The sequence below is a fragment of the Plutella xylostella genome, chromosome 12, assembly GCF_932276165.1.
Source record: "Plutella xylostella chromosome 12, ilPluXylo3.1, whole genome shotgun sequence".
NCBI lineage: Eukaryota > Metazoa > Arthropoda > Insecta > Lepidoptera > Plutellidae > Plutella > Plutella xylostella.
The window spans coordinates 1,262,160-1,286,197 of record NC_063992.1 but is presented as its reverse complement, the minus strand read 5'-3'; the positions used below and the strand labels follow the sequence as shown (position 1 = coordinate 1,286,197).

Here is a 24,038-nt window from a genome sequence, read left to right as displayed (position 1 = left end):
TTTTGGCATTTATAATCGGATGTTTTATAGATATATTAATCTTATTAAAAAAAGTGAATACGTAACGGTGTACCTACATAGTAGTATTCCACGTGTGAATGTGATTTTATATATATTTCATTTCACATTCTAAAACTCTCAAAACAACCTAGACAATTGGAAATACTTATGCTTCAGTTTATAAATTTATGAACACAACAACCTTGATTGAGAGAAACAAATTATAATTATATCTTTGTCCTTACTAATGGTTTTTATACTAAAACATTATCTTTTCGCTTCATTTCATTGACAGAATTTATTGCCGTACAAAAATGCGGCAGTTAAAAAGTTTTAAAATAGATTTCTCCATGTGTGATTATGGGTTCCGTGTACCTACATATTATAGTTTATCCTACTAATATTAAAAATGCGAAAGTTTGTGAGTATGTGTGTGTATGTTTGTTACTTCTTCACGTCAAAACGGCTGAACCGATTTAAATGAAATTTGGTATGGTGTTAGCTGACACCCTGGATTAACACATAAGCTACTTTTTCTCTAGGATTTGAACCAGGAATTCAACTTGCTCTGGACAGTATACCAACCGCCATTCCATACAATGGGCAAAAAAAACGTATAAATTTTAAAACATCTCACCAAAGGACCCCAAATTCACATGCTTTATTTATCATTGTCCTGATGGTGTGATGTCGTTGTGTTTTAAGAATAGCTCTCTTCAGCCGTATCGTATAATATCAGTCAGTAATCTGGCACTGAGGGTGATCTACCAATCAAAAACTCTTATGTTTTTCATACGTAACGTGTTTAAAAAATAATGTAGCCAATTCTGAATTAAATTAAACAATAGACATTGAACATTTCTAGTGAAGTGTGAAAGTGAATAGTGGCTAAACTGTTTGTGTTATTTTATTACCAACAAAGTTAACAGATTGCATTGGTTTTGATGACGCTACCAAAGTTCCTGGGTAAGTTTTTCTTGGGTAAGATTAAATTAATTTTATTATTTGTATAGGTAGGTATCTATGTGCAAAGTGTTAATTTAGGGACTTTTATTACTGACATGCATGGATTATGCATAAATTGCATAATATGCAGTGCTATGTGATCAAATAATCATAGATTGGCCATGTGATCACAAAATAATTAACTCAAAAAAACGATCCAATATTGAATCCTCAATAAACATCTACCTATTGTGTATCGGGTGATATCGTGACTTCGGTATGCAAAAGGTAAATAAATACCCCTGTGGTCTCTGAAATTGTCCCTGAAAAGGGGGGTTCCCATAAAATGATGGCTTAGTAGTCTTAATAGACTTTTATAGCAGGCTTCAACTTTGGGACGACAATGCCATATCTTCCTCTTTATTAGAATATCTTTAATACCTCGCCCTGACCTATCGCAAATTTGTTTTGTCAATGATTTTGGATTCAAATTATATTGAATATATTTTTGACTCTTGTTGCTTCGTAAATGTTATTTCGTTTTGACTAAGCAATTAAATAGGGCCCCTGGTTTTTAGGCAAAATTTGTAGCACCAAATGTTTGCACAGCTTTATGCTCATTATGTTTTTATTCTAGTGTAAATATAATAATTATTCAACACTAGCTGTTCTCGCGAGCTTCGCTTCGCCTTAAAAAGTTTTCCCGTGGGAATTCCGGGATAAAAAGCAGCCTATGTTCTTTCTCAGGGTCTAGACCATATGTATACCAAATTTCATTTAAATCCGTTCAGTAGTTTTGGCGTGAAAGCGTAACAGACAGACAGACAGACAGACACAGTTACTTTTGCATTTATAATATTAGTTAGGATTCCATTGAAAAGTAAAATCTTAAAAAATTATAATTTTACAATTTCAAACAAAATGTTAATTACCTACCGTTTAAAATATCTCAACGAAACAACACAAAACATAGTACCTAGTGCAAAGAAACCATTAACATTAACTGTAAACAAAAGATAATCTCCGAAACACAATATAAAGAAGGATGCACGAATGGCAGAAGAATTCCCGAAATGCCATTCGCGCAGTCGAATTTCGAAAAAAGAAAAATAAACAAATCGGCAGCAGCGGCGGATTGTGTGAAATGCATAGCAGTGGCTGGATGATAGGTTAGGCTGCCAGTACGTTTGCGACTATAAAACGTAAATAACCTAACCAACGTTAAAAACCCGTGACATTCAACAGTAACAGTCACATAACTTTTGAACGGCTAAGCCGATTTTTATCATATGAGGATAAGAATATACTCGGGGTAACTTTACCTGTGACCCAAAAAAAATACAAATACAAATCGAGAATCGGTTCTGCCATTAGATTTGATGGTACCACAGACTGATACACAAACACTGACACGTTAGAAATGCAAAAGTTCCAGTGACAATGCTTATCTGCAACATTCAAGTATATTTAAGAGAGCAACACAATAATAGCAACTAAAAAATTCACTTACAGAATGTCGATATTTTCGACATTCTGTAAGTGAATTTTTTTCAGTGCTTGTGACTCGTGATTGTAAATGTAATTCGCGTGTGTGCGGTCGGCCTAACTCCATCGCTTTTAGATTGCTCAAAGCGCGTCACGTTGGTAACCGCTCGTCTCTGATTCGTCGCCAGCAGTTTCCGGAGCTTCGACCTGAAGAGAGCATTTCATGTATTTTGTGGAACTTCCACAGATACCTAATAAACAGTGGCCACCGGATTTGTTAGGTACTTAGCCCTTGTTGAAATTCAGCGATATCTATAAGTAGAGGTTGATCTAGCTAGATTATGTCTGTAGTATAGCAGTTGGTAGTAAATCAGCTTAATTTATTAATTGGTAGGTTGTATCAATAACTAAAGCGTTTTTTTCTGGCGACTCACAAAATAGTAAGAGTCTATTTCACTATAGCAAGTTTAAATTTGTTTTATGGCTCTGTCTGAGTTAAGTGAGATTATCTTTGTACCTAGACATCTATGTTTATTGTACTTTTTTATTATGACTTCGCAGAAATAAAATATTACCTATATTGCAAAAAAATAGTACGGTATGTCGGCATGATTATGATTATGCTGCCTCAGAACAGCCCAATTTGCTGAGCAAGCCGTTGCATTTATCACTGAGCCAAATTAATGTAGTTTACACCCGGTTGTATCTACTGAGACACTCGTAATTCGTATGTATACATAAAAATTACATATAGATATAAAGTAGATTCATACATGTAGCTTATGTAAAAAGAATTTGTGGATAGGTACGTACCTACAGTGAACTAGAAAAAAATACATACAGACGAATTGAGCACCTTATTTTTTCGAAGTCAGTTAAAATATAAAGTGATGGCGGAATGTGGCCATCAAAAGAAGCGCTGTGCAGTCACTGGACTCACTGGCACAGCTAAGGGAAGAAATTTAGGTAAGTTCCTATCTGCATTTCTTAAAAAACTATAAGGTATTTTATACCTAAGTATTTATACTTATTTTGGGTCAGATTTTCTTCTAACCTGAATAAACTTTCAGTAAAGCGGTGCGATATCATAACGCACCTTAGTCAAAAACTATACTTAAAAGTTTACGTTTTCTCGCATACAAAGTGGCGCCTCTGGCGGAAACTATCATGAAACATTTGACACATAACGTATGTAGATGACAGGAGAAAATTTAAACTTTTTACGTTTTTGTAAATTGCCAAACTCGTACTAGAGGCTCTTGTTTTTCCGCATATTTTACGCATTCCTCACATCTGTTATATTTTTTTCAATTTTTGGCGCCATCTATATAACGATAAGAGAACTACTAAGTTTGTTGTCATTCGACCATTATCAGATAATAAGAGGAAAGTTTCTTTCCTATTTAGCAACTTATAACAGAATAAAGTAGTAGATGTCACTGTAAAATATTATTTTTTTACTTGTTTGAATTAATATTTTGCGATCATACAGATCATCAAAAACAGCCAGCAAATGCCCACTGCTGGACATCTTTCTCAATACCATAACGTATAACCTACCTACAACCTAGACCTCCCAAATAAGCACTAATAATACTAACCACAGGTATACGTAGGTAGTCTACCTACGTATCTTATAGATAAATCAGCTGTCCGACACCTACCCATATTACGGGTTCTGCCTAGCCTGGGGTCGGCTGTGATGGCCGTGTGTGAGATGTCCCCACATACTATTATTATTATCATAGCCAATAGGGGCTGGTGGCTGGACATGAAAGATGGACGACCGTGGAAGACCGTGGACTAAGTAGTAAGTACAGCAGAGTTCCTTGCTTCTTGGGGCATATGTCCAGTAGAGGACACTTGCAATGTAGCTTCCTAGTTTAACAGCTAGATTTATTCAGTTCCAGTGTACATATTTACCGTCTTATTATATTTTCTCATTTGTTCTTATATACCTAAGTAGGTACTTACCTAGTAATTTTATTTATGAAGAGACAGCCAAAGCGTATCTTTTGTGGAGCATATCCAAACACATGTGACGCAATAGAGATCGGCGTAAAATTGTAAAGTCCAAAGTACAAATTTTTGTTAACGTCACAAAAACGAGAAAACCAATGATATTATTATTACTTACAATATTTTATTGTACATTTTTTTAAATGCAGAGGCGAAACCAATTACTCTTCATTCCAAAACAACTTTACACGCCTCTTTGAAATTCACAAATGAATGCCTCTTCATTATTATACAGGGTGTCCCAAAAGTCAACGTCATCCCTTAAAGGGCTGATAGGTCAGCTCATGAGAGGCCAGAATATCACAATATGACCTTAGTAAAAACTCGATAATTTTCGAGATATTGACACTTTTATAAATTTGCTGAAAATCGACACCTTGGATCAGTTTTTTGCGTGCCGCTGGTACAAAAATCCATATTGTTAGATTTTGTTTTGTGTTGCATCACCCTGTATAGCGCTGTTATTGATCTCAGTCAAAAAAAAAATCGAGTAATGCTGTATGTTTAAAAAAACACGGTTTTCAAAGTCATAAAAGGTAATCGTATTTTTTTTATAAACAACTTTGACTCTACATACTGTAAAATAAATATTCCACGCAAACCTGGCACCTTATTTGAAAAGATTGCTCATTTAATGCAGTTTCCAAAATGGTATGAAACATTGCTATTGTTTCAATTAACAAAAAAGTTATTGATATTTTAGTACAAAACGACCTCGATGTAAAATTGTTTAAAGGAAATTTATCTGACTGAATTTATTAAGGGTAAGTCATGTTGGAATGAGTAAAAGTAAAATAGGTGGTGTGGCCGGGAGTGGGAAAAGAGACAACGTTGTCACAGAATAAAAAAAACGCATTTTGCGTATCTTTCTCGAAAAAAGTGGACTATAGCAACACCACATTCCCCATAAATGTAGCGCATGGTAACGTACATTCCTGAGTAGTCTTTATGTGTGATATTGTACAAGTAAAACGCTTACACATGTACAATTGTACATTGTACACCCACAGTATCCAAAAAAGGGACAGATCAGTTTGTCATTAACATTACCTCTAATTACTATTTATTTATATTAAAGTTATTGTTAAACAAAACCAAACTCTCAAAATTATGATTATGACCATTAATGAGTATTATTTTTTGCTGATTATGTACTTAATATAATAATGTGGTGTTATAATTTTGAGAATTAAAAATTAAAGGCAATAAATGTTTCTTTTTTTAAATAAGGTGTTTGGTAAGTTTTTTCTTAGCTATTTTTGCGTCATCTATGTTGCCACGGCTGACCCCACCACCTATTTTACTTTTACTCATTCCAACACGACTTACCCTTAATAAATTCAGTCAGATAAATTTCCTTCAAACAATTTTACATCGAGGTCGTTTTGTACTAAAATAGCAATAACTTTTTTGTTAATCGAAACAATAGCAACATTTCACACCATTTTAGAAACTGCATTAAATAAGCAATCTTTTCAAATAAGGTGCCAGGTTTGCGTGGAATATTTTTTTTAGTCAAAATTGTTTATAAAAAATACGATTTCCTTTTATGACTTTGAAAAACCGTGTTTTTTTTTAAACACACAGCATTACTCGATATTTTTTTTGGCTGCGATCAATAGCAGGGCTATACAGGATGATGCAACACCAAACAAAATCTAACAATATGGATTTTTGTACCGGCGGCACGCAAAAAACTGATCCAAGGTGTCGATTTTTAGCAAATTTATAAAAGTGTCAATATCTCGAAAATTATCGAGTTTTTACTAAGGTCATATTGTGATATTCTGGGCTCTCATGAGCTGACCTATCAGCCCTTTAAGGGATGACGTTGACTTTTGGGACACCCTGTATGTAGATACCTAGTTAATATTACCTACTTGGTATTTTTTTATAATGGTGAAGGGTGGCTGACAGACATACACAACACATATTATACAAATGATGATGGGCACCAATATATGGAAGCTGGGACCAGCACCAATAGAAATGAGTGATACGTCGTTGAAAAGGTATTTTTTTGCAGAATATGAATTACGGAAGCGCTAGTCTTGATTTACTGTCCAATTAGAATAATCGTACCGTGAAAGTTTTTATATTTTATTTCTGTAATTTTAGTGTTTTTGTTAGTTTTTCACATTCATTTTTAATTTTTATTACAAAATGATCATCATTCATATAATATTATCTCAGTAAATAAAACCAGTTGAAAGTAATTTCTCCAATTTCAATAATACGTGTTTACGTGTATTACGCCCTAAGGCCCGGGTCTCCTATTTACGCCGTAGGTCGCGTCCAGTGTCACTCCGTAGGCCGCGTCACAATGCTCATTATGTCTACGCGCCAACGTCGGCGTGTGAGGGAGACCGCATCAGTACATTTCTATAGTGAGCATCGTGACGCGGCCTACGGCGTGACGCTGGTCGCGACCCACGGCGTAAATAGGAGACCCAGGCCTAACTGTCATCAGGAGAGAGAGTGCAATGCCATAGAAAAATACTTCCTTCCGACGCATATATTTCAAAATGGACAACTTATACGGATTTGTCGTCATAATACTTTTTTGCTCACTTGAAAAGAGCTATCCAACGATGTATGTCTCATCTTTATTGGACATAGGTCCCAAAACGCCCATTGTCATTTTAAGGGTTACCTACCTGAAACAGCCGCCAGTTCCTACGGGTTTTGCAATCTACAATAACGAAAAAGTTCAGATTTTCTTCTGTCATCTGCATACATTATTGTCAAAAGTTCATGATAGTTTCCAGTATAGTGCCACAAACTTATCTGTTCCGGTGAGAGCGAACTAAATTGGTCCATACTTACCTCATTACTTACTAATGAATTTCATATTGACATAGATTATATGGACCAATTTAGTTCGCTCTCACCGGAACAGATAAGTTTGTGGCACTATAAGTAGATGCGGTATTTTGTATGCGACAAAAAGGTCAACTTTTACAATTTGCGAGAAACTATCAAACATGTTGCTGACCCAGACAGAAGCACAGATACATGAGTACAAACTTATAACTCTCATCTTTATGTGTCGACGGGTAAAAGCAGTTCCTCGTGTTAGTTATGACAAAGCCTTTTACCGTTTACACCTACGCCGGTATAAGTGGGAAGCCATTCAAATCATAACGTGTAGTTAGTACCTATATTAAATAGAAACTAGTAAAACAATAACATAATATAAATTGTATATGCCTGGATTGAAACTGCTACCCGCGTACACGATCTAATGTATCTACTTGATCACTCCACCATCAGTCCAGACTTATTATCCTAACTAATATTATAAATGCGAAAGTAACTGTGTCTGTCTGTCTGTCTGTTACTCTTTCACGCAAAAACTACAGAACGGATTTGAATGAAATTTGGAATACATACGGTCTAGAGTTCTAGACCCTGGGAAAGAACACAGGCTACTTTTTATCCCACGGGAAAACTTTTAAAGGCGAAGCGAAGCGCGCGGGGACAGCTATACCTTATATACCTATGGGTAGACCTACATACATACATACATACATACATCTATAGGATATGAAACATGTTCTGTGCACATCAGATATGAACTCAAACCAATTGATTGTTAATTCACAAAGTGGACAATCGTTCAACCGGCAAGTGATATTATACATACCGAACATTGAAAAGTAAAGATTAAATAAAAATAATTCATATTTATTAAAAATGGGCAAGGGTTGTACAGTTTTGACTCCAGGTAAGAGAATATTCAGACAAATTGTACCTACTTTGGTATATTATTAGGGGCATCAAAAAAATATTTAGATTTAAAAATTCGACTCGATTTAGCGCCATAACATTGGACTTTGCGCTGTGTCTTATTCGTGCACTATTACAGTTTAATTTCAATGCAAGTAATAAAGAATCTGTCTTTCACCGTACTTATAGATGAATCCAATCACATGCATGCAGCTCGCTAACACGTGCCTCTGGATCTCAAACAGTGAGAAGAATCTCTCTGCCACTGCCAAAACAATGCTATACGAATAATGTTACAATTATACAGTTTTAAATAACCTTGTCCGATCTATGCTAGGGCTGCAGTCGCCCTATGCAGCTGGCAACGCGCACTCCGTCGCAAAAGAAAAAGAAACAAAACTGGCTTCTCAAACTTTTAAATTCGAAATTCAAAATGTGCGCCTCCGTAAGGCCCGGTTTTTTACTTTTATTTTTTTGAATCCGGAATGCCGGTAAAGTGATTACGGAAAATAGTGTGTGTGATTTCGCCCTTCTTCTGAGTGTTTCTGGCCGATACAATCAGTTAAGCTGGCTTCCAGTGGGGGTAAATGCACTTCACCAAGCCTGAAATTCAAGCTTGTCAAAATTAAACGAATAAAGGGTAAGTTTGTCGAGTAGACTAGAAAATGTGTTGATTTGTTTAGTTGGTAGATATCATGTGTGTCTATCATCCATGTCAATAAAATTAATATGATATAACGCGTGTCTTTTGTTTGCTAGGTAATTAGTTATCATTAAATATACTTTAAGAAATTGTCAGTAAGCTATTTACAATATACTCAGTCACTCGCACATGAAACAATAATAATAATAATATCATGTCGTGTTCTCCAGTAAGACCAATACGTAAGTAAAATGTTACAATTACATCAGGGATCTTGTAGCATTAACGGACGGAATACCTATTAAGTATAAATTAAAAATTCCTACATAGGTACTTATATTTTTTCATAAGTTATTCTTAATCATTATAAGTTATGAATTTATGATAATCGGATATACCGGAAATGACACAGACGCGACATTAAGTGAAGGAAAATAGATATACATACAGGGTGGCCCAAAGAGTGACGTCCAAAGGAAAATGTTTGATTCCTTAGGTCAAGGGGTAGCCAAATCACCCCCGAACATGTATGTTCAGCAATTTTTAGTAGTTTAGGAGTTATGATTTTTTTTCCAAATTTTCTACGAAAATCGACCTCAGTGGATTAATTATGTTTTATTATTTTTTGGATAACTTTTTTTAAAGCATTTTTTATTTTTGTGTCATCCTCTTAAGTTGTTCTTTTAACCATAAAAGATTCAGCTTCCTAGCTGTAATGTAAGTCAGTTATTTTTTTATCGAAAGTTCGAATTATATCATCGAGCTAGACTGCTCTGAATTTTCTACTTGAAATTAAAAATTGAAAAAGATATTCTCATGGTCCCTTATTAATTTTAAAAACTCCGCAAGGTTCCAAAATTACATAAAAATAAAAATAAACTATTGCTTAATAGGGTATTATTTGCAGAAAAAAGCCTTCAAAGGTACCTGGGTGGAAATTACCTAATTAGTAAATTGTTTCAGAAAGTTGAAATATTCCTGTTATGTCATTACTAAGGACTAATTAAGTTAGAAAATGTATCAAATTAAAGGGAAAATTAAATTATTTACTTTTTTTTAAAATTTACTTTACATTTTTGAATGTAAATTCTTAGAAAAATGTTTTAGTCTGAGTAGTAAGATTTATGAGATAATTTTTTTATTAATAATAAGTAAATAAACTCTAATAATTATTTTACACATTTACTCACAATAAAATTTTCAAAATGGCGACCTCCCATAGCAATACACAACCTACATCTACGCAAGAAATTTTCTTTAAGTCAAAAAAGTGACAAATGTAAAAAATATGACATTTGTCAAAAGGTTAAACATGTAAAAAAAGTACCTTTTCTCAAAAATGTGATATCTGTCAAAAAGTTACATCTGAATGAAACAGAGAAGCGTATAGGCGACTTAAAGAAAATTTCTTGCGTAGATTTAGGTTGTGTATTGCTATGGGAGGTCGCCATTTTGAAAATTTATTGTGAGTAAATGTGTAAAATAATTATTAAAGTTTATTTACTTATTATTAATAATACAATTATCTCATAAATCTTACTACTCAGACTAAAACATTTTTCTAAGAATTTACATTCAAAAATGTAAAGTAAATTTTAAAAAAAAGTAAATAATTTAATTTTCCCTTTAATTTGATACATTTTCTAACTTAATTAGTCCTTAGTAATGACATAACAGGAATATTTCAACTTTCTGAAACAATTTACTAATTAGGTAATTTCCAACCAGGTACCTTTGAAGGCTTTTTTCTGCAAATAATACCCTATTAAGCAATAGTTTATTTTTATTTTTATGTTATTTTGGAACCTTGCGGAGTTTTTAAAATTAATAAGGGACCATGAGAATATCTTTTTCAATTTTTAATTTCAAGTAGAAAATTCAGAGCAGTCTAGCTCGATGATATAATTCGAACTTTCGATAAAAAAATAACTGACTTACATTACAGCTAGGAAGCTGAATCTTTTATGGTTAAAAGAACAACTTAAGAGGATGACACAAAAATAAAAAATGCTTTAAAAAAAGTTATCCAAAAAATAATAAAACATAATTAATCCACTGAGGTCGATTTTCGTAGAAAATTTGGAAAAAATATCATAACTCCTAAACTACTAAAAATTGCTGAACACACATGGGGGTGATTTGGCTACCCCTTGACCTAAGGAATCAAACATTTTCCTTTGGACGTCACTCTTTGGGCCACCCTGTATATCAGTTTTGCAGGGTTTTCAGTTTTAAGGGTGTATGACTTGTCTAAGGTGTAAATAAATTTTATGTTATGTAAGTACCTAAGTTATACAAAGTTTAGCTTAGGAAGTTCTCCGGCCATAAGAATTATCCCTTGTTCCTATCCCCGTTCCAGTAACAACTCACACACTCATACATCTAACACACTCGTGAGCACTGAAAAAGTTCCACTATCAAATAGGTAGCTAAAGTTTTTTAAACTTTTAATTTAAATTGGATCAAAATGTTAAAATTTTAGTTAGTAATATTCTGATGCTCTGTTAAATGTAAGTACTTCAACATTGCAGACGGCGTCATTGACCTACCCTTTTCCGTTTAGGAGTATTTTGGTGCTATTGTCACTGGAACTTATTCATTACACGCGAGTGCACTAGAAATCTATCATTCAAAACAACGACGGGAAAGGAAATTAGGTTCCGAAAACGTCACGGGAACTGCCGTGATTCGTATGTCATCTACTAGCATCGAGCACACCACAGAGCTACGGTTCTTCGCACACCTCCCCCTGTATCGCCCAATATTATACGGAGTGCGGGGGGCGGGGTAGGCCTTAACAATTCGGTAATATTTATATTCTAAAAATAAATAGCTATTTTGTCTCGCGTGTGCCAATGCACGGTTAATGATGAAGTTCAATAAACTAAACTAATTATAAAAGTTTAAATTTTTTATTTAATTGTACTGTGGATTATTTTGTGAGACGTTCCCATTCATAAGTAAATTATATCTAATTAGCTAGTTATTATGCACGATTTTTCAAGATATACGATGTACTTAATGTGAAACTTTTCAAACTAAGACAATAAATAAAAATCTGTGATAATTGTGATAGATTAGTGTTAGGGAATACATAGATATAGGTAGGTATGTTTATTTATTTTATTTATTAACAATTGTATACCGTTAATTATTTTATTTAACTACCTACCAGATAAAAATATACCCAATTTAAATAAGACAAATACTCTTTTCTGTATAATGCTAAAATGGAAAACACACTTCACATCAAATCAATTAACCGTAAACCGTAAAACTATTGTTGAATAATATTTGTGTTTTCTAATTTAAGTATTTTCTATTACGAATGTCATTTACATAATAAATAAACCAGTGTATGTTATGGACATAATATTTATTATATTTCATCTATTCACGTCATAAAACTGTGTCTGTGAAATTTCTTTACAAAGGGAAATACAGACTTTAAATAAATTTTAACCCTTTTAGGGGTTGGTTGAAATTGTTGTTGTGTACTTTGATAGTTTCCAAACTCACATTTTTTTTTTTGTACGTGTCTGTAAATATACGGTTACTTTTATTTGCAGACACTAACAAGCGTACTTAATTGAAGGCTTGATATACCTAAGCGACCATTCCATTTCCACCATAAATTTTAGTAGTAGGTAATTTTTAAGATTATTAAAACTATAAATTTAAGAAGAAGTTGAGTATGGAGTCCATTGTTGTGATTGAATGAACTGTCGTTGAGTAGAACTTATATAAGGTCAGGTTTAGATAGACTTTTTCAAGTGAGAAACTGGGCCATAGGTTTTTTAACGCCATACCCTTTATACTCTGGTATAGATTTAAGGCGTTCATACTCTGTAATATGGGTACACTACATAAATCCGAATTACTTTTTTACGAATATGAAAATAACGATTTTTAAAATTACGAATTTCATAGTTCCGAATAATTCACAATCCCGAATTTCAAGTTTCCGAACAACGAAAATCACGAATAGTTAATAAACGAAATTTCAAACAACATATTTATTAAAATGACGAAAGTCAATTTTCCGAATATTCTTATTTCGATGTTTTAAAAGTACGACCTTTTATTATAACGAATTGTTAAAATTACGAATCCCGAAGTTTTAATATTCCGAAAATACAAATTCCCGAATGTATCTTAGTTAACAAGAAATAGTTATTAAGAATAGTGTGTTTATTAACAGCATAATCCGTATACAATTTAACAATATTTTTTAAGCTATATTATGTGAAACGCTCCGCTCCGCTTCGCTGCGCTCCGCTTTGTTTTTCGATATCGCTTTGCTCGTCGTCGCACCTATCTTTAGATTTAGGTCCTAAGGTTTTTAAGGTTATCACCGTAAAAATCCGAGAAATTTTATTGCTTTGTTGTGTTACTTAACAACAAATACTACAAATAGTTTTCTATTTACAATATTTTTACTCTATATTTGAAACGCTCCGCTCCGCTTCGCTGCGCTCCGCTTTGTTTTTCAATATCTATGTGCACCTAACACGCTCCTCCTCGCTTTGCTCGTCGTCGCACCTATCTTTAGGTTTAGGTCCTAAGGTTTTTAAGGTTAAACACCATACAATTCCGAGCAATTGTTTTGCTCTATATTTGAAACGCTCCGCTCCGCTTCGCTGCGCTCCGCTTTGTTTTTCGATATCTATGTGCACCTAACACGCTCCTCCTCGCTTTGCTCGTCGTCGCACCTATCTTTAGGTTTTGGGTCTAAGGTTTTTAAGATGTTTTCGGTTTTTTTGTCAATATCACGAATTATCACATTTTCGATCGGGATTTAAATTTTTCGTGATTATAATAAATCGGTATTTTATTTTTCGTATGCTTAAGTAATCGTATTTTTTAACGTTCGTGTATTTGACAATCGTAATAACAAATCTTCGTGATTATAATATTCGAAATTATAATTTACGTGATTTTTAGAATTCGGCATTCAAAAAAATCGGTATTGCAATATTTCGTAAATTACATATTCGGTGTTTTGAAATTCGGAAAAAAGTTTTTCGGAATATTTGGGTGTTCCCCTGTAATATCTATAATATGATATTACTAGAACAATATATTTCAAATCGGATAGAAGCGCTACGACGACGGATGCCTTTAAAAAAACTCTCGTTTCAGGATTCTTTTATGTTTGTATTTCCTTTTCATCTCAGACCTCCATTTTGGAGCTGCATTCAGACTACAGACATGCGTAGAACGCAGTAGCGAGCGAGCCACCTGCGCACCACGAGTTCCCAGTCACTTGTGTCTTCTAGCAACAAGATTAATATCACCAACCTAAATATAGGACACCGCAGTTTACGTAAACCATATAATGCCCTCAATTTAATAAACTATCTGTGAGAATTTAATACATCCAGTGAATGGGAAGATCGATTCCTGCGCGCGCAATCTCAAACACGGCTTCTTCCTCTACCGCGGACAATGTGCTCGCGACACAACCGCCTTTCCGCCATCCATCGCGGCGTTTCAAACTGAACTCAGTGGTGTAAGCGACCAAACGCAGCATTGTACGGAATGGATGCCAGAAGATTGGAGAAAAGTGTTCAAAAAAGTGGTAAGGTATTCGAAACCCAGCGCTATAAACACATGGCCCGTCAGTGTAGCTTCTGTGTCATTATGCCACCGCGCTCGTCAACTGCGCTTACCGAAAACTTGTTGACGACAAAAATCTTAAAATTATCAACACAATCCACATCCATTTAAGCCAAACTTTTGTATCTATAACCTAAAACCAACAATCCATAAACCAAGCAACTCTTAAAACAGGTCCCAAAAGGGGCTTGCGTTTCCCGGTTCCGTGTGATGGAGAAAGACGCTCGGTTTTCAGAGTACCTTTTCGCGAAGATGGGCCCAGGCGACGGGGGCCCGAAGACCACGGAGGAGCGCGCGGCGCCGGTGGACCCCACGGGCTTCCGGAAGTGGCTGGCCGAGAACACCATGCTCGTCATCACACTGGCTGGAGTCATCACCGGCATCGGCATTGGTGAGTGAAGCAGCTCGAGGGTATTAGAAATAGGCCTAAAAACTTTTCCTTCATTGGAAGGAGACCCGTGTCCCAGCAGTGGGGACGTGATGGGTCGTGATGATGCTGGGTATTATAAATGGGGTGCGCGAAAGACACTCACGACAAGCTAGTGGTCGATTTTTGGTTGATGTAGTTGATGATAAAACGTAAGATACACTCACGAGAGTCAGAGAGAAAAGTTCCACTGACAAGGCATCAAATTACTCCTAAATGGAAAAGGATAGCTTATTCACTCCGTCTGCAGTTTCGAAAATATTAATAACTAAAAACTCGTGTCTTTCTGTAATTTAATGTTTTCAAAAAGTCGTGCCATTAAATTCGGTATCGATATTTTGTACGTGGAACTTCTTTATTGCTCTCGTGGGTGTAGTTTACTTTGTTACTTTGTTGAATTCTCATAATTTATTATCAAAGAAAGGTACAAAATCGTTTTAAAGCAAGCACTTTATAATTGCTCTTCGATTAATACTATGCTTAACGAATTATCTAAACGATTCAGAGTACATAAGACGAATCTAATAGACTTCAATAAATATAAGCACCTAATAAGAACAATCCAATATCTTGGCAGCCGAAATATGAAATGGCGGCCAATAAAAATAAATGTAATTGATCTTTATTGCAGACAAACAATTAATGCGATTGTATTTGTGATAGTGAAAACATTTCGTCAAAGGGAAACATTGATTGATTAAAGTCTACTGGTACACGTAACAAATATAAATTTTGTCTGCTTGTCTGTATTTTGATAAAGTAGCTTTTATGCACGAGATTCTTATCAATCAAAATGATTATTTAAAGTTTTGCTGTGTCGATTTTAAATACACATACCTATTTAAGATCAAAATGAATGGTTTCACATTGAAAGATATTCAGTATATAGGCTAGAAAAACTCAGTTTCCAATAAATAAAATCGTACCCCAACAGCCTCTCGGTAAAATGCAACAATACAACAACAGCAAGTGCAACACAACTTCAACAGCAATTTATTCCCAGGGTTCGGTCTCCGCCCCTACAACCTCGGTCCAGACGCGCTCATGATCATCTCGTATCCTGGAGAACTCTTCATGAGGGTTCTCAAACTCATGATCCTGCCCCTCATCATCGCCAGCCTGATCGCCGGCTCGGCCAGCCTCAACGCCAAAATGAGCGGGAAAATTGCCGTCAGAACCCTCCTCTACTTCATCCTGACGTCCATGTTTAATGCCTTCCTGGGGATTGTGCTGGTGGTTCTGATCCATCCGGGGAAGCCCGAGCTGAAGAGTGAGGAGTATGAGGCGGCAGCGTTTGGGAGGAAGGATCACAATATCTTGGACAGCCTTTTGGATATTGGCAGGTAAAGATATACGTTTGTACTTTGTACGTTTTGCAAGTTTGTGTTTTAAGCATATAGTCCATATCCTTACTCATAACAAAGTGAGTGAGTACCGACAAGTAGTTCACCTGAATAGATATTAAATGGAATAATAATCGATATTTTAAAAATCAGCAATATCAAAATAGCGCATTTATTCAGTGAGAAAAAAGTCATGCGCTTTCTAATCTATTTTTGTAATGTCGTTTTGTAATACTTACGTAGGCAATAGGCATGCAAACTTCAGCCACTAACAGCACATACACCCTATGACATAAAGAGAAACAAAAAGAGTTGTGCAACGATATCCAATCAACAGTAATCACAAGCTATTAACTATATCAGAGCATCAGTATTGGATGGTCAAGCGCTTCAATTCACGTCTTTATTGATGAAACACTCGCTGTCAGAGGGCAAATGCCTTCGTGTGGTCTTTAATTAAAAAGATTCCGTAATCAAAATTGATAGACGACCGACTGGTGTAGTGGTTGGTTACCCTAACTGCTATGTCGAAGGTCCCGCGTTCGATTTCCAGCTGGGGCAGATATTTGTTTAAAAACAGATATTGGCAATCGGGTCTTGTTAATGTTAATATGTTTATATAATATGTATCTGTGTAGCAGCTGTCCGATACCCATATTAAAGGCTTTGCCTAGTTTGAGATCGCATGGTCGTGTGTGGGATGTCCCCACATATTAGACGGCCGACTGGTGTAGTGGTTAGTGACCCTGACTGCTAAGCCGAAGGTCCCGGGTTCGATTCCCGGTTGGAGCAGATATTTATTAACTGATATTTATACTCGGTTTTTCGGTGTTAATAAATATGTATCAGTGTCAATATATGTATATGTCGCAGGCAACTGGTTTAATCTCCTGTTTGATTGAACCACTAGCCCGTTCATTGGATGGCGCTGTTCAGTTGTATGACTAGGCCGAACGTTGATTGTACAAGCGTCTCAAAACGTCCAACTAGTTAGCTGACTTAAAATCAGTCAGGTGGTGAATAAAACAAATATGGCGTCTAACAGCTAACAGCTGACACAAAAAGCACCTATATTGTTAGTTTTTTGCAAATAAATTAGCTTTAAAGTGCGTTATTTGTGTTAAAATAGTGTGACAACATGGATTTACCTATTATTACGCCGCGGGCGGATAGTTTCAAAGAAAAAAATTGGCGAAACTGGATAATTATGAACAACAATATGAAGGTACGTTTATTGTTATTGTTTAGTTAATTTGTGAGATAAGAGCTTTGTAACATAGTCTTTTTGTTGACTCTTGTCTGGTGATGTTCACCCTAACCAGACATTACAAAGTTGCTATACTATATCCCATTCAACGACTTCGCTGAATGACGTACAGTCAAGACGTCGAACGTTACAATCAACGACTTGACGAGTTGTCCTTTAGTCATACAACTGAATAGCGTCATCCAATGAACGGGCTAGCGGTTCAACCAAACAGGAGATTTAACCAGATGCCTGCGACATATATACCAGCTGTTCGATTCCCATATTACAAGCTCTGACTCGTTTGAGTTCCGATGGCCGTGTGTGAGATATCCCCACAATTACTATTCTTCAGCCAGTGATGCTAACATTGTTTTTCTTCCAGGAACATTTTCCCGGACAACATCGTGCAGGCGGCGTTCCAGCAAGCGCACACGGTGTACGTCGAGCCCCCCATGTTCGCCAGAAACGCGTCTGATAATGAAACTGTGGCTTTGGTTCGAGTCGTTTCGTATCGGTAAGGAGTTGTTTCATATGCTCGTAAAATTATGTTTAGGCCCTCAATGAAAACAGTTTGCAATACTTTAAACATAATACCTATTTCCCCGGTATTTACAGTGCTAGACGAGTTTCGACTTTTTATGTCAGTCACATTTCATGACATCGTTTTGCAAGTAAACCTGTTAGCTAGATCTATTTATACAGGAGTCAGTATTTTTGTAAAACATTATTTCAAACCAACCCAATTAAACTTTGTCGTTCAATATTTTAAAAAGTTGTACGCTCTTTTATTACCATTATCATCATCATCATTTGGGCTAAGGTATATAATGTAAACCTCTACCGTGAAAATAAGTCTTTACATATTCAACTCTCTTCCAGATCGGGCACCAACACATTAGGTCTAGTCTTCTTCTGCCTAGTCTTTGGAAGCCTGCTCGGCTCACTAGGTCCCAAGGGCCAGGTGGTCATCGACTTCTTCCAGGCCATCTTCGAGGTGATCATGAAGATGGTGACGGGAGTGATGTGGTGCACCCCCCTGGGAGTCAGCAGCGTCATCGCCGGCAAGATACTGGGGGTCAGCAATGTTGGTAAGGTATTCTTGTTATTAGCGTATTGGTTGGATAAATACTATAGAGCGTCTGGTGTTTTTCATCAGGATTAGGTTAAGGGCAGTCAGAATAGCGTCATTCACTGCCTGGCTGAAGAGATTTTGAAATATTTTTGTCATTGTTATTAGTACAGTAGTTTTAGACTTCATAATACTTGCGATATTCACGATTATGTTTAATAGGTAACGAGGTATTCAACTATTCATATTACATGCTCCTTTACGTAAGTATCTAGGTATTTAATGTTTTGGTATAGACATTTGACATGCCACCAAGGTATGTTAGGGAAAATATAAATTCTGCATACAACGGTAGCAAAAACTACTCTTTCGGTACTTCTGGATCGTTCTCATCGTAATTTTTTGTGAGGTATATCTTTCTATGTTCGCAGAATTACCGCATTAGTTTCAGCTATTATTAGGTAGATCAGTAAGAAAAGCCTTAACCTTGTATAACGGCATCCATTACTCGTTGACGTCAAACCTGATTACGTAAAGGTGGGGGCCGCGTTCGCGTGACATGCTAGAGTTTGGCTTGAGGACGACCTATCTTCTATTTTCGGTATAAAGTAGTCCAGTTATATCACTTTGGTTTAAAGCAAAAAACAAACTTGGCAAAGTTACCTTTCGTGTTACACAATACACTATATTATTATAGTAACTTATTACCTCTGGGAATAGGCCCAGAGGACTTAAGCTGAGGTTCTGAAAAACCTAGCAACTTTATTTTATAATATAGGGTTCAGTAGGTATAGTAAAATAAATTCATGGGTACCTAATGGACTGGAAACGGGAACCTGCTATGCGCCATACCATATACTAGTATAGTACCTACCTACATAAAATGTATAGTATGGATAAACATCTATTAGTAAGTAGTCATAGTCGGTCTTTCTCTGGACGACAATCGCGGATGTTTGCAAACCTCCTAGAATTAATAAAATATGAGAAAAATTACCAATGGTGCATGGTGTAATCAAGGGGATTTTCGTCTTACATTCATAATTATTTGCAGCACTTAGTATATATTGTACATTTATTCGAGTTTATTCTAGGTATAGGTACATATATAAAACAGTAACCAAATTACACATAAACGGAAAACCGTCTCAAATATTGAAGATATATATAATGAATAAAAAGTAATATTGTGTTTAAATTAAATGTTTTAAAAGATTTGGGCCGTTCGGTGTTTGGCACTTAGTGGATGGAATTTTTTAATTGATTACGAGTATATTTTAACGATTCTCAAGATAATTTCTTATACATAGCTACATGTTATAATATAAAATAGTTAATCAGAATATTGCGTGTCTCAATCATATTTTTTCCTGTAACATGATTTCTACAAGGTCAATCAAATATATAGGTTTCATGTAATAAGTTACATAACAAGAAGTACTTTGATCTAAGAAATATTTACATAATCATTTATAACTTTTAACTATAGGTAATATAGGCACGTACTTCTCCTTAGCATGTCGATCATAAACTGTTCTAGCACTAGAGTTTTTCACTGTGGTTAAAAAAATTGCCAGTCAGACCATTTTTCAAATCATAGCTAGGACTCCACGTTGTTCTATGTGGTAAGGTAAATAGTGGCTGGACATGGAAATCCGTTGACTAATACACATACATATCTCAGAGTTTCGTGGTACTATACTGAAAAATACAACCAATTTCACCTATCCGTTGACTTAGTATTGAATATTTCCGTGGTAATTATACGTTCTGAAAAATACGAGTAATCAATTTCACCTCCAACCCCCCACTTTCCAGCTCAAGTGATGTCCCAACTGGCGTGGTTCATCGCGACGGTGTCCATCGGCGTGTTCCTGTACCAGCTGATCGTGATGCAGCTCATCTACTTCCTGTTCCTCCGGAAGAACCCCTTCAAGTTCTACTGTGGACTGTCGCAGGCGTGCCTCACGGCTTGTGCTACTGCTTCTACGTGAGTTGTTTTGATATTCTTTTGTACTCCTAAACTGTAATATTATTTAACTGGAGAGCGAGTTCTGTTGAAAGACAACGTAATAATTATACCTACTACCTGTGTTATAAAAGATGATGTCCTAAAGAGTGCCACAACACTGTGTTCTCAACTTCCTCTACCAAACATTACCGTTCTAAGATTGTCGGTCCAACACCCTGAAGGTTTCAGACTAAATTTACTGTTTTATAGCCTCTACTCGAGAACTCGTTTCTTACCCCATTGTTTATCGGTTCTTCATCAGATACACTCGCGCGGAATTAAAAGTTCCACCTGCCTTTGCCGTTTCATATGTCACTGACACTTTTTCATTCCTCACGAGTATATTACGGGTCTACTACCACTATACCTTTCCGCTGGTACTGTTTAACCTGTGGTAAATCTTCTTTACCAAACCCCTCACCCTTCAATTCCAGGGCAGCAGCCCTCCCCGTAACATTCCGCAGCATGGAGGGTCCCCTCCGGATCGACCCGCGCATCACCCGCTTCGTGCTGCCCATCGGCTGCAACATCAACATGAACGGCACCGCTCTGTTCCTGGCCGTGGCCAGCGTGTTCATCTGCCAGATGAACAACATAGCGCTGGGGTTCGCCGATCTGTGCACTGTTTTGTGAGTATGCATGACTTTTGCATATTTTTTGGGGATGGATATTTCTATTTGTATTTTAATATATTTCGGCAACAGCTTCATTAGTATCCTCATGGTTTGCGACAGCATCATTAAATTAGATCTCTCAAAATACTTTCTTTATGCTGAAGTCTTTTTAAGCCCCTATTAAGATTTATCAAACCCAAGACGTGAGTTAAGATAATCCGTATTTACTCTGTCAACACGTTATCACTGGGGCTACCACCACCGCACATTAGCAATAAGCAATCCTTATGCAGCGTCGCTCGCTTGTCAAATCTCACGTAACTTCTATGGATCTGTCAGATGTTTTTAGGCGAACGACGCTTAATGACGACGGATTGTTAATTGCTAAATGTGGCGGAACAGTAGCAGGTTTCATTGTAAGTATTTATTTTTTACCATGCAATTTTTACTTCCAGCCTAACAGCCACAGCAGCATCAGTATCATCAGCGTCGGTACCGTCGGCCGCGATGGTGCTGCTACTGGTAGTTCTGGCCGCGGTGGAGGCGCCTACTGGCGACGTATCGCTGCTCTTCGCCTGTGATTGGCTCGTGTAAGTGTGCGGTTCTTGTTCTGATAGCTGATTGGTCCGTACACGTTTCTAGTGCTGGAACAGCTGAGTCGCTCTACTAAGGTGGAAAACTTGGATGTTTTAAGTATTACGGTACTCTCAAGGGTTAAAGTTTGCTAGCAACGAGTTTATGTTACGATGCTCGTGTATTTTTATATGGCTTGCCCACTTTTTGACTTGGAACTTACCTCACTAAAAGACAATGATTACTAAATTTTTTGCCCAAATAATTTTCGTATGTTAGGTACTTAATTAGTTTACTGGAACTTATCGAGAGAGACGTATATTATGATGTTGAACCAATGTTCATTCGATAATGATACTGAAATACGTAAGTAACTGAAATTATTTATCAACAGAGACAGGATTCGAACCTCGAACAACATGCTGGGCGACTGCTACGCCGCCGCCGTGGTGGAGCACCTCTCCAAGAAGGAGCTGATGGCTTGCGACGCCATTATTGTACGTATTTACTTGCAAACAAACAAACACATCATCAATCACAAAGTGATAGATATATTATATTGATTGAGGGAAATGTTTAATTCAGCAGATTAATAATTCTTTGCACTTCTAGTAAATAGACGTTTATGTTAAAATGAGCACATGGGCTACAAACTTAACAATCAATCATCATCAGCCATTCGTGTAGGTAGCTATATTTTTTATTTGAACTCAAATTTACCTCCTGTGAGTGCTTTATACGCCATTAGGAGTCTTATATTAACTATTAACTGTTCATTAATAAGTATGTAATGCATTTTACATTTCTTAATAGTTTACGTATTCATTTCCAGGATCCTGTGCTTGCAAACGGCACCCTCCCCCCGACGACGCCCAACTCCACAGACGTGGAGATAGGAACCATCACCCCCGGCAAGAAGTCGCTCGCATCCAACGAAATATCTATAGATATGCATTTACAAACCCAAAATAACAAACCTACCACTCCCGTCAAACGAATTTAGCTCCAAGTGTATTATTGATAAGTTTTTTACACGGTTTTATAATGATGGTTGTTGTAGCGCATGTTTAGATGTAGAGACACCGGCCATTTTTTGTAGAGGATTATTTTTTTTTCATTGTGAATTTACAATTTATTGATGGGGTTCAATTCCGGTAACTTCGGAGAAAATGTCGATAATTTTGACGTGGATATTATTTCCGTAGTAGCAAGAATTATGACCCATACCGTATGGGCAGCTTGATGATGTAAAAATCATTATAATGTTATACATACATTGATGGTCTAGAACTTGGTTACATTTTCAAGTCAACTTTAGAGCGTCAATGATCTACAGTACCCATTATGTCTTGAAATCAACCTTTCCTGATATATTAATATTATTTCTGATACAAACAACAACATTATTTTTATTGTTTTTTAGGTGTTTTTGAAGAAAACCATGCTTCCGGGTAGGACAGTTAATGAATTGTGCCAGTGTCGTGTATTGGTTTATTTTAAACCGCCACCGAGTAAATGAAGACTGGATCAATGCCAACATCTTGACAATAATTTAATTATAACCAAAAATAAATTAACTATTTGGCAAGTTATAACAGCCGGTCTCAAACTTATCAAATTCGTAACGTTTATTTTTAATTTTGTTGATTTGGGTTTTGTTTATTATTTGCAAAATAATTATGTATGTACGTAAATATAAAGCACACTTGTATATGTTGTAACAATTGTAAGTACCTAGATCTGGCTTCTGGCATGCGAATTCACAGTTAATCATGTGTTATGTAAGTTACCTATGTACTGTAACCGTACCCTATTTTAATGAAGTATTTAATATTGACATTCGACAAATAAATTGGCATATCGTAGATTTTAGGTAATAATTAAAACTTATTTAGTACAGTCTTATTATGTAAAGCTGTTTGATATAAATAAAAGAATGTTCAACGAACAAAGTGTGAGTTTTCATAGCTGAAATGTTTGTGTTTTACGGTGGTTACCGCTAGAGGCGCCACTTTGTATGTAAGAAAACGGTAACTATCGCAGTTTGCGTTAACTATCAAAACTCACACTTGGTCCACTGAGTGATTGATTGTACTGGGAGTGTAATAAGGATATAAAGTATTGTATACATTATAAGTAGAAAGCATTTTTCAATCACATTACTTAGTATACAGTTGTCACTAGATAGATAGAAGTTGAACTGAAAAGCGACTGAAAACAGTTTACAGACCCATGGACACTGTAATTTTTACATAATATTATTGTGCTATTGAATGGGCATTTAATCTAGGACGGTCAGATTAGAACTAGTA

General features: G+C 36.0%; 1 protein-coding gene across 4 annotated transcripts; it reads left to right on the top strand.

The window, feature by feature from the left end:
* The first annotated feature begins 738 nt into the window (after positions 1–738).
* On the top strand, positions 739–23,081 carry LOC105387832 (excitatory amino acid transporter). Of its 4 annotated transcripts, none has more exons than XM_038119219.2 (10): positions 739–966; positions 14,676–14,831; positions 15,871–16,210; positions 17,842–17,973; positions 18,339–18,547; positions 20,347–20,518; positions 20,974–21,168; positions 21,609–21,743; positions 22,121–22,223; positions 22,559–23,081. In XM_038119219.2, the coding sequence occupies exons 1-10, from the start codon at positions 945–947 to the stop codon at positions 22,727–22,729; spliced, it is 1,635 nt and encodes a 544-aa protein (XP_037975147.2). In that variant the 5' UTR covers positions 739–944; the 3' UTR covers positions 22,730–23,081. The 4 variants fall into 4 exon arrangements, with proteins under 4 accessions (XP_037975147.2, XP_037975146.2, XP_037975148.2 ...); XM_038119218.2 differs by lacking the exon at positions 739–966 and adding an exon at positions 8,121–8,176; XM_038119220.2 differs by lacking the exon at positions 739–966 and adding an exon at positions 8,382–8,818.
* Positions 23,082–24,038: the final 957 nt, after the last annotated feature.